Source organism: Nerophis lumbriciformis, linkage group LG28 (genome assembly GCF_033978685.3).
Source record: "Nerophis lumbriciformis linkage group LG28, RoL_Nlum_v2.1, whole genome shotgun sequence".
Taxonomy (NCBI): Eukaryota; Metazoa; Chordata; class Actinopteri; order Syngnathiformes; family Syngnathidae; genus Nerophis; species Nerophis lumbriciformis.
This window is the reverse complement of record NC_084575.2, coordinates 31744773-31761686: the sequence shown is the minus strand read 5'-3', so window position 1 is coordinate 31761686 and position 16914 is coordinate 31744773. Positions and strand designations below refer to the sequence as shown.

Here is a 16914-nt window from a genome sequence, read left to right as displayed (position 1 = left end):
ATTAATCCATATATAAGGCGCACCGGGTTATAAGCCGCACTGTCAGCTTTTGAGAAAATTTGTGGTTTTTAGGCGCGGCTTATAGTGCGGAAAATACGGTACACAGAGAGCGCGCAGAAAGGCGTCGCGCGCGCACAGAAAGGCACCGCACGCGCGCAAAAATGCACCGCGCGCGCGCAAAAGGGTGTCGCGCGCGCGCACGAAGTGGAGAATCAGCGCGCAATAACAGTTTTTATGCGCTCGGATTTTTGGCACTAATGTGACGCCATACTCATTGACATTCAAAAGTATCAGTATCCACTCCTGAAATGTTGGTATCATGACAACCGTAGCTCGAACGAATTAAGGTCCGATCTGCGTGTCACACCCTGCAAAAGGTGGGCAGGCGGGGCCAGCAGGCACAGCCCTGAAGCTCCTGCAGAGGTCAGACACAGTTCACAGCTCTGTTATTTTAGGCTGGAGGATTATGTGATGTCACAAGATGGATTTGCTGGTCCTGCTGTGTGGATGTAAGTTCATGCATTTATATGAACCCTTAGTGCAGTAGCAAGCTGCGTTTGCAAGGTTACGGCCTCACTCGTGATACATCTGTGGCACAATTGTACAGACGGTTTTGTCAATAAAAGCTTCATGTCGTCTTCCTTTGTCTTCGCAGCTACATCCAACCCATTTCCCCAGAAGCCTCAGCTCTTCAGCACTCTGCTTTACTCCCTGGTTCCTGTCATCGGGCTGGCTGCTGTCGTCCTTTTCTCCTTCTGGATGTGGAGGCACCACAAGTTGGCCTATCCAGCAGCCCTTGTTCCTACACATGTAAGGCGACAAGACCCATGCACACACTTAATGCTCCCTAATCCTCAGCTCGCATTATTGTCATCTCTGATCCTCAGCGCCATTTCATTATCAATAGCGCCACCCATGGCTGTACTGTATGTCCTCTTGCCTAAATGTTGCTGCTCATGCCGGTGCATTCTATAGCAATTCATACATTCAAGTAATTGATTTCTCTTTTAGTGACAAGTAAACACTCTTTAGTTTTATGTAGCAAACCTGCAACTACACAGACTAACATAATCTATTTCAGCAGCTGAGGCAACCAGCATGAGTATTCAGCAGTGTTGGGTTAGCATACCTGCCAACTACTCCGGTTTTCCCGTAATTAGTACGGTTTTCATCAACCTATTCCGGGTTACGGTTGCAGTGATAAAAAATACGTTTTTTCATTAATTAAAAAAATATATATTTTTTTTTATTCATGAAATCGCGTAACAACAATGACAATCGACACTGCTTCCCGTAACTTCCTATCGAGCCATTCCGAATGCCATGCGCGAGGCTATTTATAGCACCGCTGCCAAGCACGAGGCACCTGTTGCCCATTGTTTCCAAACGAGCGAACGATCATGGAATCAGCCGGAGAAAAATCGCAAACGAGTCTTAAACCGAAAAGAAAACTGCAGTCATTCCGTGAAGAATATTCAAAAGCCTATCCGGGAATAATTATCCGTTCCAAAAAGGGTGAAAACTACGCGAATTGCACCTTGTGCAGACAAGATTTTTCAATCGGACACGGAGGAATTAGCGATGTAAAAGACCACGTTGGGACAAAAGAACACAAGTCTAATGCCGTTGCTAGCGATACAAGTGGAAAATTTTCAACGTTTTTCGGATTTTAGCCACAAAAAGGTAATGACACCAATGTTATCTATTGGAATTGTTTAGTACTGTTATACTGTTAAAAGTGTTTATACTATTTATGCTTTCAAGTCCAAGTTGAAGAAATCTTGTTAAATGTTGACAGCATAACTACCAAAATACAGAAGTATGTCCTTAATATTTTTGCAGTGCTATTTCTGTTGAAAAGTTCAAATGATTACATTAGAGATGTGATGTGCCACTTTTCAAGTGTCTGATGGCTTAAATTAATTTTCATTCATTTTTCATATTTTGAATTCTTTTGAAAGGCTTACAAAAAAAACGACATTTGAATTGTAATTCCATGCTATTGACAGGACTATTAATTTTAATGAAGTTAGCTTACCATGTTTACAGTATGATAATTGTGATAGAAATGGGAATTTTAGGCACAGAATATTTTTTACAATTGAACAAGGCAGTAGATTATACAAGCTTGGACAGAAAGTTAATAATGACACCAATTTTTTTTTTAATGGAATTGTTTAGTACTGTTTTACCATTTGTTTACTGTAAAAAGTGTTTATACTGTTTATACTTTCAATTAACAAATTGAAGTCTTGTGAAAGGTTGACAGGATAACTGGCATTAACTGTCAAAATAATTTCAAACTATTGAAGTTAGCTTACAGAATAAACATGTCAATCAACCCATATGATTTTTGCTGTAATATTTTTGTTTTGAAAAGTCACTGTGACTGATAGAAAAGTGATGGTTTTAGCAACATTTTAACCTGTCTGAATGCAATCAATCATTTTGCGTCGGGCCTGAACCCCCCACCAGGACTTTGTCCTGGACCTACCGGGGCCTGCGGCCCCTGGACCCTGGCTACTAGGTTTTTCTGATTTCAAAAGTTGGCAGGTATGGGTTAGTTACTGAAAACCAGTAACTAGTTACAATTACTAGTTACTTTATTTCAAAAGTAACTCAGTTACTTACACCAAAAAGTAATGCGTTACTGTGAAAAGTAACTATTTAGTTACTTATATACCGTATTTTTCGGACTATAAGTCGCAGTTTTTTTCATAGTTTGGCCGGGGGTGCGACTTATACTCAGGAGCGACTTATGTGTGAAATTATTAACACATTAGCGTAAAATATCAAATAATTTTATTGATCTCATTCACGTAAGAGACTAGACGTATAAGATTTCATGGGATTTAGCGATTAGGAGTGACAGATTGTTTGGTAAACGTATAGCATGTTCTATATGTTATAGTTATTTGAATGACTCTTACCATAATATGTTACGTTAACATACCAGTTGGTTATTTATGCCTCATATAACGTACACTTATTCAGCCTGTTGTTCACTATTCTTTATTTATTTTAAATTGCCTTTCAAATGTCTATTCTTGGAGTTGGCTTTTATCAAATACATTTCCCCACAAAATGCGACTTATACTCCAGTGCGACTTATATATGTTTTTTTCCTTCTTTATTATGCATTTTCGGCCGGTGCGACTTATACTCCGGAGCGACTTATACTCTGAAAAATACGGCACTTATATTTATTTTCATTTTTTTGAAGGCCCCCTTCAGTATTGTTATTGCACTGGAGAATACCGGTAATACAATCTGTTGATCAACTTGACATGCATTTGCATCACTGAACTCTGCTAAGCAATGTGGTCTACATACAACACACAAAGACAGAGATATGTTTCAAAGGGCCAATTTGTTTCAGGCCAGAACAAATTGGCAAAACTATTTGAAATAGCTGCAACATAACATTCATAAGTAACAAACAGCCTAATAACAACATAGCTGTAAACCAAGGAAGGCACACACTACATACACAAAGCCTAACCAGGCGTTTTTTTCTGAAATAAAATCATGTCTAAAGCCCAGAACACTCTACACATTTCCCCAGTTTTAGTTTAGAGATAAGGAAAGATTGGCCTGGCCCACTAGCATTTCTCTTCAAGTTTGTGAACTTTATAGTCTATACATTTAGAGTGATGTGATAATCAAACACTCTAGAAGTCTAGAATGAAAGAGTATATAAGAGAATTGACAGAGTGTGTGTACCTTCAGTGCGCAGTGCCTCGTTAAAATCCAGCCGCTGTTGCTTAGGAGGTGAAGTGTGTCTCTCTTTACTGGCTTTGTCGAAGCACGTTGCTTTTGTAGCTGTTTCAGCAGATTTGAATTGCTAGGATAGGATATTTGATCCAAGACGACTTACATTTAACTAAAATGTTCTTTTCTTTGTGGTCGACAAAAGAAAAGTAGTGAGAATATCTCCATGTTAAGAAACTCGATTTTGGCTCTGCCATGTCTTGTTAGTAAACACAGACACGACCCCCCGCCCCACACACACATACACTCACACACACATAGAGCAGTGCGCCTCTTCCCCGTCGCCTTTTCCGCAGCGCTCCAATAAAACACACTCAGATCTTCTCAGTTTCTAGCCGATGCTACATAAAAAAATAACGTAAAATAATGCAGTAACGCATCATGTAGTAATGGTAACTGAGTTACTGAATATAAAAAAATTAGATTACTATTTATCGCTGAACGGTGTTAGTCCCAACACTGGTATTCAGTGCTTACAGTTTACCTTTAGATACCGTATTTTTCGGACTATAAGTCGCAGTTTTTTTCATAGTTTGGCCGAGGGTGCAACTTATGTGTGAAATTATTAACACATTACCGTAAAATATCAAATAATATTATTTATCTCATTCACGTAAGAGACTAGACGTATAAGATTTCATGGGATTTAGCGATTAGGAGTGACAGATTGTTTGGTAAACGTATAGCATGTTCTATATGTTATAGTTATTTGAATGACTCTTACCATAATATGTTACGTTAACATACCAGTTGGTTATTTATGCCTCATATAACATACACTTATTCAGCCTGTTGTTCACTATTCTTTATTTATTTTAAATTGCCTTTCAAATGTCTATTCTTGGCGTTGGCTTTTATCAAATAAATTTCCCCCAAAAATGCGACTTATATGTTTTTTTTCCTTCTTTATTATGCATTTTCGGCCGGTGCGACTTATACTCCGAAAAATACGGTAATTGCTTTTTAGTTTGTTCAAAGTGGTATTAGAGAAGGCTTTTTCTGTCTTTTTTTTAGAATACATTACACATATCAGACTGGCCAGCGGATAACTTTAAATTGCATTGTCGTAATTGCATATCTATTGGCTTCCTGGGAGCTTAAAGTTCAAATTATTGCTAAAGCAGAGTTTTGGCCCACATCTGTATTTGCTCACCGTTCATAACCCCTTTCACAAACATCTCCTCTGTAAATCCCGTCTTGCTTGCCAACACGTTCCATAGCTGCTCTGTTGAAAGTTTCCATGTAGAGTAATAGAGCCTCACAGGCCATCGCATCGTGTTTGCTGAATCGTCCGCCCGTGTTTTTGAAATGGTTTTATTCAGTTTGGAAGGTGGTTTAACACGACTCGTTGGGGCAGAGCTCGGTCCTCGACGAGAGAAGAAAGCCCATGCAGCACCTCTATCGTATAGAAGAGGAGTCAGGGGCCTCTGCATTATTGATGATGCTTTATATAGGCAAACAAAACTAAACACAGAGATTGCTCGCAGCGCTGCCTTGGAGAGTGGTGGTGGGTGGATAGCGAGTGCGGGGGAGGCAGTGCAAAGAGACATGCCATTCTCTCTCAACTCGGTGCTTGAATCTGTATGGTGCTGTAGCACATTGGACTGGGAACACTATAATGGTGTGGAAAATACACCACTAAGACACTTATGAAGCATCTCACCAGGAAGACAGTTTAATGAATAATAATCACAGCGAGACGGAACGGGATCTCAAGCAAACAGTCGATCAGATTATAGCTGTAAGTGTTGACATAACATTCTGTGTTTTCATCCTGGTGTGTTTGCACATGCAATGTACACTCAGTACACTAGGAATTTAAAATAAGGTCCTATTTATAAAATACTGTCGTACCGCCGGTGCAAAATTATTGTCCAAAAACAGAAGTACCATTGTAGTGATATAATATAGAACAGGCCTGGGCAATTATTTTGACTCGGGGGGCCAAATTTAGAGAAAGAAATGTGTCTGGGGGCCGGTATATCTATTTTTAGGAAAACTAATACAAAACCTCACAATAAAGTCTGATTGAATGCTAAAAATGTTATGACAGACCGCCTTTAAAACGGAATGGAATTTTACTTTTTTCTATGAACGATAAAACACTGAATATGTCATAACATTTTTAGCATTCAATCAGACTTTATTGTGAGGTTTAGTATTAGTTTTCCTAAAAATAGATATACCGGCCCCCAGACACATTTTTTTCTCTAAATTTGGCCCCCGAGTCAAAATAATTGCCCAGGCCTGTTCTTTATTATATCACTACACCAGCTACACCAGAAAAAATGGCATTTTTGGCTTTATTTTAACAAAAAACTTAGGGTGTGGCGGACCGGTACTTTTCAGCGGTGGTATGGTACCGAATATGATTCATTAGTATCGCGGTACTATACTAATAGGCGTATACCGTACAACCCTACTAGTTACTACGGTAATTTACGTCACAGCAGCTCAGACGAGGCACCACGCAGTGTGGGTGGGGAGCGTTTCCACAGAGTGTTTCCAGAGCCTGAAATGTGGGTGTCAGGGACAGACGCGGAAGGAGATTTTTACAACAAAGTTCTAAAGCTTAGTGATATTTCAAATATATCAGATTGTAGATGTTTTTTGTTTTTTTATATATATATATATATATATATATATATATATATATATATATATATATATATATATATATTTCGCTGTGTTTGTTGCATTTTTGTTGCATTTGACTTGATTGTAAAATATGTCAATTGAGAGGGGGTGTGACGGCCATATGTTCTCAATATTCAGTGTTTTATCGTTCATAGAAAAAAGTAAAATTCCATTCCGTTTTAAAGGCGGTCTGTCATAACATTTTTAGCATTCAATCAGACTTTATTGTGAGGTTTTGTATTAGTTTTCCTAAAAATAGATATACCGGCCCCCAGACACATTTCTTTCTCTAAATTTGGCCCCCCGAGTCAAAATAATTGCCCAGGCCTGTTCTATATTATATCACTACACCAGCTACACCAGAAAAAATGGCATTATTGGCTTTATTTTAACAAAAAACTTAGGGTGTGGCGGACCGGTACTTTTGAGCGGTGGTATGGTACCGAATATGATTCATTAGTATCGCGGTACGATACTAATACACGTATACCGGACAACCCTACTAGTTACTACGGTAATTTACGTCACAGCAGGTCAGACGAGGCACCACGCAGTGTGGGTGGGGAGCGTTTCCACAGAGTGTTTCCAGAGCCTGAAATGCGGGTGTCAGGGACAGACGCGGAAGGAGATTTCTACAACAAAGTTCTAAAGCTTAGTGATATTTCAAATATATCAGATTGTAGATGTTTTTTGTTTTTTAATATATATATATATATATATATATATATATATATATATATATATTTCGCTGTGTTTGTTGCATTTTTGTTGCATTTGGCTTGATTGTAAAATATGTCGATTGAGAGGGGGTGTGACGGCCATATGTTCTCAATATTCAGTGTTTTATCGTTCATAGAAAAAAGTAAAATTCCATTCCGTTTTAAAGGCGGTCTGTCATAACATTTTTAGCATTCAATCAGACTTTATTGTGAGGTTTTGTATTAGTTTTCCTAAAAATAGATATACCGGCCCCCAGACACATTTTTTTCTCTAAATTTGGCCCCCGAGTCAAAATAATTGCCCAGGCCTGTTCTTTATTATATCACTACACCAGCTACACCAGAAAAAATGGCATTTTTGGCTTTATTTTAACAAAAAACTTAGGGTGTGGCGGACCGGTACTTTTCAGCGGTGGTATGGTACCGAATATGATTCATTAGTATCGCGGTACTATACTAATACGCGTATACCGTACAACCCTACTAGTTACTACGGTAATTTACGTCACAGCAGCTCAGACGAGGCACCACGCAGTGTGGGTGGGGAGCGTTTCCACAGAGTGTTTCCAGAGCCTGAAATGTGGGTGTCAGGGACAGACGCGGAAGGAGATTTTTACAACAAAGTTCTAAAGCTTAGTGATATTTCAAATATATCAGATTGTAGATGTTTTTTTAAATTTTTTATATATATATATATATTTCGCTGTGTTTGTTGCATTTTTGTTGCATTTGGCTTGATTGTAAAATATGTCGATTGAGAGGGGGTGTGACGGCCATATGTTCTCAATATTCAGTGTTTTATCGTTCATAGAAAAAAGTAAAATTCCATTCCGTTTTAAAGGCGGTCTGTCATAACATTTTTAGCATTCAATCAGACTTTATTGTGAGGTTTTGTATTAGTTTTCCTAAAAATAGATATACCGGCCCCCAGACACATTTTTTTCTCTAAATTTGGCCCCCCGAGTCAAAATAATTGCCCAGGCCTGTTCTATATTATATCACTACACCAGCTACACCAGAAAAAATGGCATTATTGGCTTTATTTTAACAAAAAACTTAGGGTGTGGCAGACCGGTACTTTTCAGCGGTGGTATGGTACCGAATATGATTCATTAGTATCGCGGTACTATACTAATACGCGTATACCGTACAACCCTACTAGTTACTACGGTAATTTACGTCACAGCAGCTCAGACGAGGCACCACGCAGTGTGGGTGGGGAGCGTTTCCACAGAGTGTTTCCAGAGCCTGAAATGTGGGTGTCAGGGACAGACGCGGAAGGAGATTTTTACAACAAAGTTCTAAAGCTTAGTGATATTTCAAATATATCAGATTGTAGATGTTTTTTTAAATTTTTTATATATATATATATATTTCGCTGTGTTTGTTGCATTTTTGTTGCATTTGGCTTGATTGTAAAATATGTCGATTGAGAGGGGGTGTGACGGCCATATGTTCTCAATATTCAGTGTTTTATCGTTCATAGAAAAAAGTAAAATTCCATTCCGTTTTAAAGGCGGTCTGTCATAACATTTTTAGCATTCAATCAGACTTTATTGTGAGGTTTTGTATTAGTTTTCCTAAAAATAGATATACCGGCCCCCAGACACATTTTTTTCTCTAAATTTGGCCCCCCGAGTCAAAATAATTGCCCAGGCCTGTTCTATATTATATCACTACACCAGCTACACCAGAAAAAATGGCATTATTGGCTTTATTTTAACAAAAAACTTAGGGTGTGGCAGACCGGTACTTTTCAGCGGTGGTATGGTACCGAATATGATTCATTAGTATCGCGGTACTATACTAATACGCGTATACCGTACAACCCTACTAGTTACTACGGTAATTTACGTCACAGCAGCTCAGACGAGGCACCACGCAGTGTGGGTGGGGAGCGTTTCCACAGAGTGTTTCCAGAGCCTGAAATGTGGGTGTCAGGGACAGACGCGGAAGGAGATTTTTACAACAAAGTTCTAAAGCTTAGTGATATTTCAAATATATCAGATTGTAGATGTTTTTTGTTTATATATATATATATATATATATATATATATATATATATATATATATATATATATATATTTCGCTGTGTTTGTTGCATTTTTGTTGCATTTGGCTTGATTGTAAAATATGTCAATTGAGAGGGGGTGTGACGGCCATATGTTCTCAATATTCAGTGTTTTATCGTTCATAGAAAAAAGTAAAATTCCATTCCGTTTTAAAGGCGGTCTGTCATAACATTTTTAGCATTCAATCAGACTTTATTGTGAGGTTTTGTATTAGTTTTCCTAAAAATAGATATACCGGCCCCCAGACACATTTTTTTCTCTAAATTTGGCCCCCCGAGTCAAAATAATTGCCCAGGCCTGTTCTATATTATATCACTACACCAGCTACACCAGAAAAAATGGCATTATTGGCTTTATTTTAACAAAAAACTTAGGGTGTGGCGGACCGGTACTTTTGAGCGGTGGTATGGTACCGAATATGATTCATTAGTATCGCGGTACTATACTAATACACGTATACCGGACAACCCTACTAGTTACTACGGTAATTTACGTCACAGCAGCTCAGACGAGGCACCACGCAGTGTGGGTGGGGAGCGTTTCCACAGAGTGTTTCCAGAGCCTGAAATGTGGGTGTCAGGGACAGACGCGGAAGGAGATTTTTACAACAAAGTTCTAAAGCTTTGTGATATTTCAAATATATCAGATTGTAGATGTTTATAATATCACTAAGCTTTAGAACTTTGTTGTAAAAATCTCCTTCCGCGTCTGTCCCTGACACCCACATTTCAGGCTCTGGAAACACTCTGTGGAAACGCTCCCCACCCACACTGCGTGGTGCCTCGTCTGAGCTGCTGTGACGTAGATTACCGTAGTAACTATTAGGGTTGTACGGTATACGCGTATTAGTATAGTACCGCGATACTAATGAATCATATTCGGTACCATACCACCGCTGAAAAGTACCGGTCCGCCACACCCTAAGTTTTTTGTTCAAATAAAGCCAATAATGCCATTTTTTCTGGTCCCCTTTATTTAGAAAAGTATCGAAATAATATTGGTACCAGGACAACACTAGTCACTAAAATATCATGCAAAAGCACAGATTCCAACCATTGAAATACGTTGTATAGTTCAAGACTTACGGTCATTAGAAAACATCACTGCACATCATAATGGCAGCTACACTTTTCATCTTAAAGATCTAAAAAAAATATTTGGGAATGTCCGGCGGGCCAGATTGAAAATCTTAATGGGCCGCATGTGGCTCCCGGGCCTTAATTTGCCCAGGCAAAATTATAGAATAATCAGATTTTCAGAAAAAGATGGTGCAGTTAAATCATCCAGTTTTTGTTTAGCTTTTGAGTAAAAAAAATGACAAGCAATTAAACCTATTTTTCAGCACACACAAAAAAATCACATGCTTAGACGTTAAAGAAAACTGCCTGTTCATTTTTAAGTAAGTATCTATCCTTTGTGGAGGCAGTAATCATTTGTCAGTATTAAAAATACATTAATTTAAGAGTAGTTCCATACTTAAGCGTTATTGATTCTTCCATTTAATGCTCAACGATATCCCGTTTAAGTTGCTCTTTATGCCTGTCTAAATACATTTAACTAATTAAGGACGCTACGTACATATACCGTGTCAACACTTTCAAAACAGTCCGACAAAATGAAGCATAATGACGTGAATAATTCATAAGTGCGGCACTCACAGAATAACTTTTAGCAACTCTGCAAACACGAGACATGTACAAATACTGTACAAAGAGATGTAATGGTCATCTCGCTGCTGCACGAAGATAAATAAAGCTCCGTCTTTAGTCAAGTCTCTTGAATTTATTGCAAAAGTAATTATAACCAACTTCATTTGAGGCTGCAAAAAACCGAACACAAGTGGGCTGCGGGGTGTTCCCAAAACAGCCCCAACTAGTGTGAAATGCATCTAGCAGAATAACTTATTGCCATGTTTGTTCGCGGACTGCATACTTGCGATCAGGCTTCCATTATTCACACCAGTGTGTGGCAAAATGGAATTGATTGTATCTTAGCGCCCAACCCTGCAGCTTTCACACTGAAAGGCTTGCAGCACTCATTCATAATTACACACCTCTTTTCAACATTAGTTTGTATTTCTTACTACTTTTCTGTTCTTTTTCCAAATAAATTATAAAAAAAGATAACTTCAGTCAATGTCCTTTGCATAGAACGTTGCTTTTTTTCAGTGTTATTATTGAAGCAATCTTTCCCGTTGTTCCCTTTTTGTATCTGCGTTCAAACTAGGGGTGTAACGGTACACAAAAATTTCGGTTCGGTACGTACCTCGGTTTAGAGGTCATGGTTCGGTTCATTTACAGTAAGAAAACAACAAAATATAAATGTTTTGGTTATTTATTTACCAAATTTGTAAACAATGGCTTTATCCTTTTAACATTGGGAACACTATAATAATTCTGCCCACGTTAATCAACATTAAACTGCCTCTAGTTGTTGCTCAGATTAAATACAATGACAAAACTTTTCTTCTACATATAAAAAGTGCAACATTAAACAGTTTCAAGTCAACTCATCATGCTTAATTTATTACAGCATGTGGGAAGCCTGTAGTTGATTTTTATTATGTAAATTATACTTTTATCAACATGTGATAGCAGGGACCCTGCCATTCGAAACTAGGCTGCTCCATTACTAATCATTAATGTAACTATAGCTGAAAAAATGGTACAATAGCAATAGGAGAGACTACCGTATTTTCCGCACTATAAGCCGCCCCGGGTTATAAGCCGCGCCTTCAATGAACGGCATATTTCAAAACTTTGTCCACCTATAAGCCGCCCCGTGTTATAAGCCGCATCTAACTGCGCTAAAGGGAATGTCAAAAAAAACAGTCAGATAGGTCAGTCAAACTTTAATAATATATTAAAAACCAGCGTTCTAACAACTCTGTTCACTCCCAAAATGTACGGTAATGTGCAAATGTGCAATCAATAAGCATCAATAACTTATTGTTGCTCGAACGTTAATGTCACAACACACAAAATAAACATAACGCTCACTTTCTGAAGTTATTCTTCATTCATAAATCCCTCGAATTCTTCTCCTTCGGTGTCCGAATTAAAAAGTTGGGCGAATACGGGATCCAAAATGGCCGGCTCCGTCTCGTCGCAGTTCTGTGAATCCTGCCTTCCGGAAAGCTCGGACCACAGTTGTGACCGAAATATCCGCCCAGGCATTTACGATCCACTGGCAGATGTTGGCGTATGTCGTCCGGCGCTGTCTCCCTGTCTTAGTGAAGGTGTGTTCGCCTTCGGTCATCCATTGTTCCCACGCCGTTCGCAGTCGTGCTTTAAATGCCCTGTTGACACCAATATCGAGCGGTTGGAGTTCTTTGGTTAAATATTGCCTTAAGTTTAAATTCTGCGTTATACGCGTGTCGCTTAGTAGGAGCCATTTTGTGGTCTTTACAGATGTAAACACACAAAGGAAATGAAACGTAATACCCGCGCGCTTCTTCTTCTACGGGGGCGGGTGGTTGCTTACCGTAGAAGAAGAAGCGCTTCCTCTTCTACGGGGGCGGGTGCTTACCTTGGCAGTTGCTTACCATAGAAGAAGAAGCGCTTCCTCTTCTACGGGGAAAAAAGATGGCGGCTGTTTACCGTAGTTGCGAGACCGAAACTTTATGAAAATAAATATTTATATTAATCCATATATAAGGCGCACCGGGTTATAAGCCGCACTGTCAGCTTTTGTGAAAATTTGTGGTTTTTAGGTGCGGCTTATAGTGCGGAAAATACGGTATTTGTGGCGGCCCGCCACGAAATAATTACGTCCGCCACAAATGGATTTTTCGGCTTTTGACTCGCTCGACCGCTCATAAAAGCAATGGGACTTTGTCTGTGAATGTACCTTGTAGTTACAACTCCGGTACAGTAGGTGGCGGTAGCCTACTATGCATTGTACCTCCGCCAATAGCACTTAATTCACCTGGTGGGCCAGAAGAAGAAGACGAAGACGGACAGACGGGATCAAAATACGAGGGTAATATAGGTTATGGTGGATAGGTTATAGCTGCATCGCTCGCGGCTCGTCATATATTTAACGTTAATCCGCGATTTCACCGAGCGTTTCACTGACTGTGAGCAGCCTGACGCTGCTTCATTAACACCGCCACTGTTTGACTCTGGGTCCGGGGCAAACGCACGTAATAACAATCACCTGTTTTCATACCGACGAGCTAACGTGTCCAGGTTATAACCCTGTTGTCAATAAACACACGTGGACTGAAGCTAAATTGTCCACTGTCCACCGCAGCATGTGAATGCAATGAAAAGAATAAAATCTGAGTCTGTTAAAATGTTGTCCAGGTTAATGTTTTGGCCATTAAAAGCCCTTCATTTCAAGATTTCAACTGTGATCGGGCTTTAAACAGGTGGCTGACCTGTTCAGATGGGTGTAACTGCTACTGGTCAAATAATGTGAAATAGCATTTAATTGTACATGTATGCAATGCCATTTAAATGTAATTATAGATAATAATAATAATAAATACTGTGTAGTGTTGTAAATAGTCAACGGGAAGGATTTTAGTAAGATATAAGCCATGAGCACTACACAGCCAGAAAAAAACCTAGGCAGGACAAGTAAAAATATTGGGGCAAGTAGATTTGAGAAGTCGGGCAAGTAGAAAAATTAGGGCGGAGGGAACAGGTGAGACTCAGCAAACACTGAAAAATAAAGCAGGGTCAGATCAGAAATGCACTTTTCTCATGAAAAGGGTCCTAATTTATATTCTTATGTGCCTTATAGAGAGGACCATGACAAAACATACACCTCTGCCTCTTTCACTTCATGTTGCTGGTAAATAATATGGTTGTAGTAGTAGGCTAAAGTTAAATTATTTAGTATGCACTAATTAAAGGGGCAGAGCTTTAAGAGACATTTTAGCTTTTATATTTTATAAGATATATTTTTTGTAAGAACCACAATTAATAAATATATTTCAGTGAATAACTAATTGTTCAAATCTGTATATAAATATGTACATAAAATGTTGTACCGGTAATTATATTCCAACTCCGCGTTCTTCTTGGTCATCACCGTTGCCGCCGCCACCCCCCGCCCCCCCCCCGCCCCCCGACCGCACCACCACAAATAGATGCCTGCCCTGTGGGAAACACTGTTAGCTGAAAAAATGATACAATAGCAATAGGAGAGACTATTCATCCCTGAACACCATGGAGTTCATGTAGGCTTAATGATGTACCGTATTTTCCGCACCATAAGGCGCCCTGGGTTAAAAGCCGCGCCTTCAATGAACGGCATATTTCAAAACTTTGTCCACCTATAAGCCGCCCGGTGTTGTAAGCCGCATCTAACTGCGCTAAAGGAATGTCAAAAAAACAGTCAGATAGGTCAGTCAAACTTTAATAATATATTAAAAACCAGCGTTCTAACAACTCTGTTCACTCCCAAAATGTACGCAAATGTGCAATCACAAACATACGTATATCAACATGGACAGAGCTGCGTGAAAAAAGCCACCCGGCCTCTTCGCGTAAACTTAAACTTACCTTAACCACTCGCTCATCTTTTCTTCATCCATCCCTTCGAGTTAGCTTTTATGATGACGCCGGCTGGAAAGGTCTCTTTTGGCAAGGTCTTCCTTTTGAATATCACCATGGGTGGAAGTTTCTGGCCATTAGCATGGCAAGCTAGAACCACAGTGAAGGATGACTTCTCATTCCCTGTGGTGCGAATATTCACCGTACGTGCTCCCGTTGTATCCACGGTGCGTTTCACAGGAATATCAGTTGCTGTGAAATAGTAATCCGTGTGCGGATGGAGAGATTGCGTCTTTTCATGAACCGGATCCCTGTCGCTTAGTAGGAGCCATTTTGTGGTCTTTACAGATGTAAACACACAAAGGAAATGAAACGGTAATATCCGCGCGCTTTTTCTTCTTCTACGCGGGCGGGTGGTTGCTTACAGTAGAAGAAGAAGCGCTTCCTGTTCTATGGGGGCGGGTGCTTACCTTGGCGGTTGCTTGCGTAGAAGAAGAAGCGCTTCCTGTTCTACCGGGAAAAAAGATGGCGGCTGTTTACCGAAGTTGCGAGATCGAAACTTTATGAAAATGAATCGTAATATTAATCCATATATAAAGCGCACCGGGTTAAAAGCCGCACTGTCAGCTTTTGAGTAAATTTGTGGTTTTTAGGTGCGGCTAATAGTGCGGAAAATACGGTAGTTACATTATTATATCAACTATCAGAGACAGAAACTCTTCATTTAACATAATGTCCTGCTTCAACACAGCTCAATCAACACAGAAAAAGGTAAAGTGAAATAACAGACAGACAGGGCTTTGCTGTCTGTAACACACACACACACACACACACACACACCGCAAAATGAGCTAACGTTACGCTAAAAGCGAATTAGCCTTCACCTCAAGCCAGGATTGCGAGCGAGCTGAACTGCCTTTTATATTTCTAGAAGGTCAACAGGCTCATAGTGATGTTACTAGTAGTTGACTGGGAGGTGTTTATTATCATTTGGGGAGAGTGAGCTGCATGATGCTTACCTGCTAAACGCTAAGCACTGACTACATCCGCTCTGAATACGCACTGCTGATTGGCTGTTACCGCTCTGTTTGTTACCAATCAGATGGTTGTGTGGGTGGGACAATGCTGGGTGCTAAACAACAACACCGGAATACATGAACTTCTGAAAGAATAGATCTTGTTTGTTGGCGTGATAGCGGTTACGTAGGAGAAGGTTGTTTTTTTTGTCTGACAGCTTGTTTGCTGCCATCCCAATATCGCTTCCAGTGGAGCGTTAATTCAAACCGTCAATTATCCAGACTTGACACATTTAGTGTGAGAGGGACGACGGGGTCCTTCCGCCACTTTCTTATTCCATCTCCTGACAAATATACCAATAATTTCTATGTTTGCTTCTTATGTTCTTTTTCATGAAGCACCCCTTTCACATTATGGTGGAGGTAAGAGCAGTTCAATTGTAGTTACAACACTGTTAATTCCCCCCCCCCCCTTCCCTTTTGGGTTCAATATGAATTCGCCACCTTTAGTTCCAACTGTCATGATCTTATTCTCATCATTTTTTCACAGCGTTTTGTTTATTTAATGCACAGCACATTACTTTATACTTTTCTTTCTTTTCTTTTTTTTACTTTGCTGCCTGCATTTATTGCACGCATGAATGCCTTTTGTGTTCTCTGCTGACAATGCATTGTGCATGGTGGAAAGCGGCGGCCCCACAGCGCCAAATGCAGCCCCCTTTTTTGTGTGAATGTCCACATGTGATGTTTATGTAATGTATTGTGTTTGATGTGACACAGTTTACAGAAAGGTATCCACTCCAGCTGCCTTTCCCACAACGGCATAAGGGTGTCGAGTAACTGAAATTGTGTTATGTTTTTTCCATTTTGTAAGAGTGCTGCTGCTTATGATTAATCCAGTGTGTGAATTACTCAAGCAAAGCATTAGCCTGTGCAAGTGGTCTTTGAACCAGAGTATGACAAACTGAGACAGGCAAAACTGATTAACCCTTTCATGCAAAAATGTACCAATTATCCATCCATCCATCCATTTTCTACCGCTTATTCCCTTCGGGGTCGCGGGGGGCGCTGGAGCCTATCTCAGCTACAATCGGGTGGAAGGTGGGGTACACCCTGGACAAGTCGCCACCTCATCACAGGGCCAACACAGATAGACAGACAACATTCACACTCACATTCACACACAAGGGCCAAT

General features: G+C 39.8%; 1 protein-coding gene across 1 annotated transcript in view; it reads left to right on the top strand.

The window, feature by feature from the left end:
- acvr2aa (activin A receptor type 2Aa) overlaps positions 1–16914 on the top strand; it is a 140299-nt gene that overhangs the window by 72549 nt on the left and 50836 nt on the right. The window contains exon 4 of the mRNA XM_061924067.1: positions 656–810. Within this exon, the coding sequence (XP_061780051.1) occupies positions 656–810 (155 nt within the window). The remainder of the gene's footprint in view (positions 1–655; positions 811–16914) is intronic.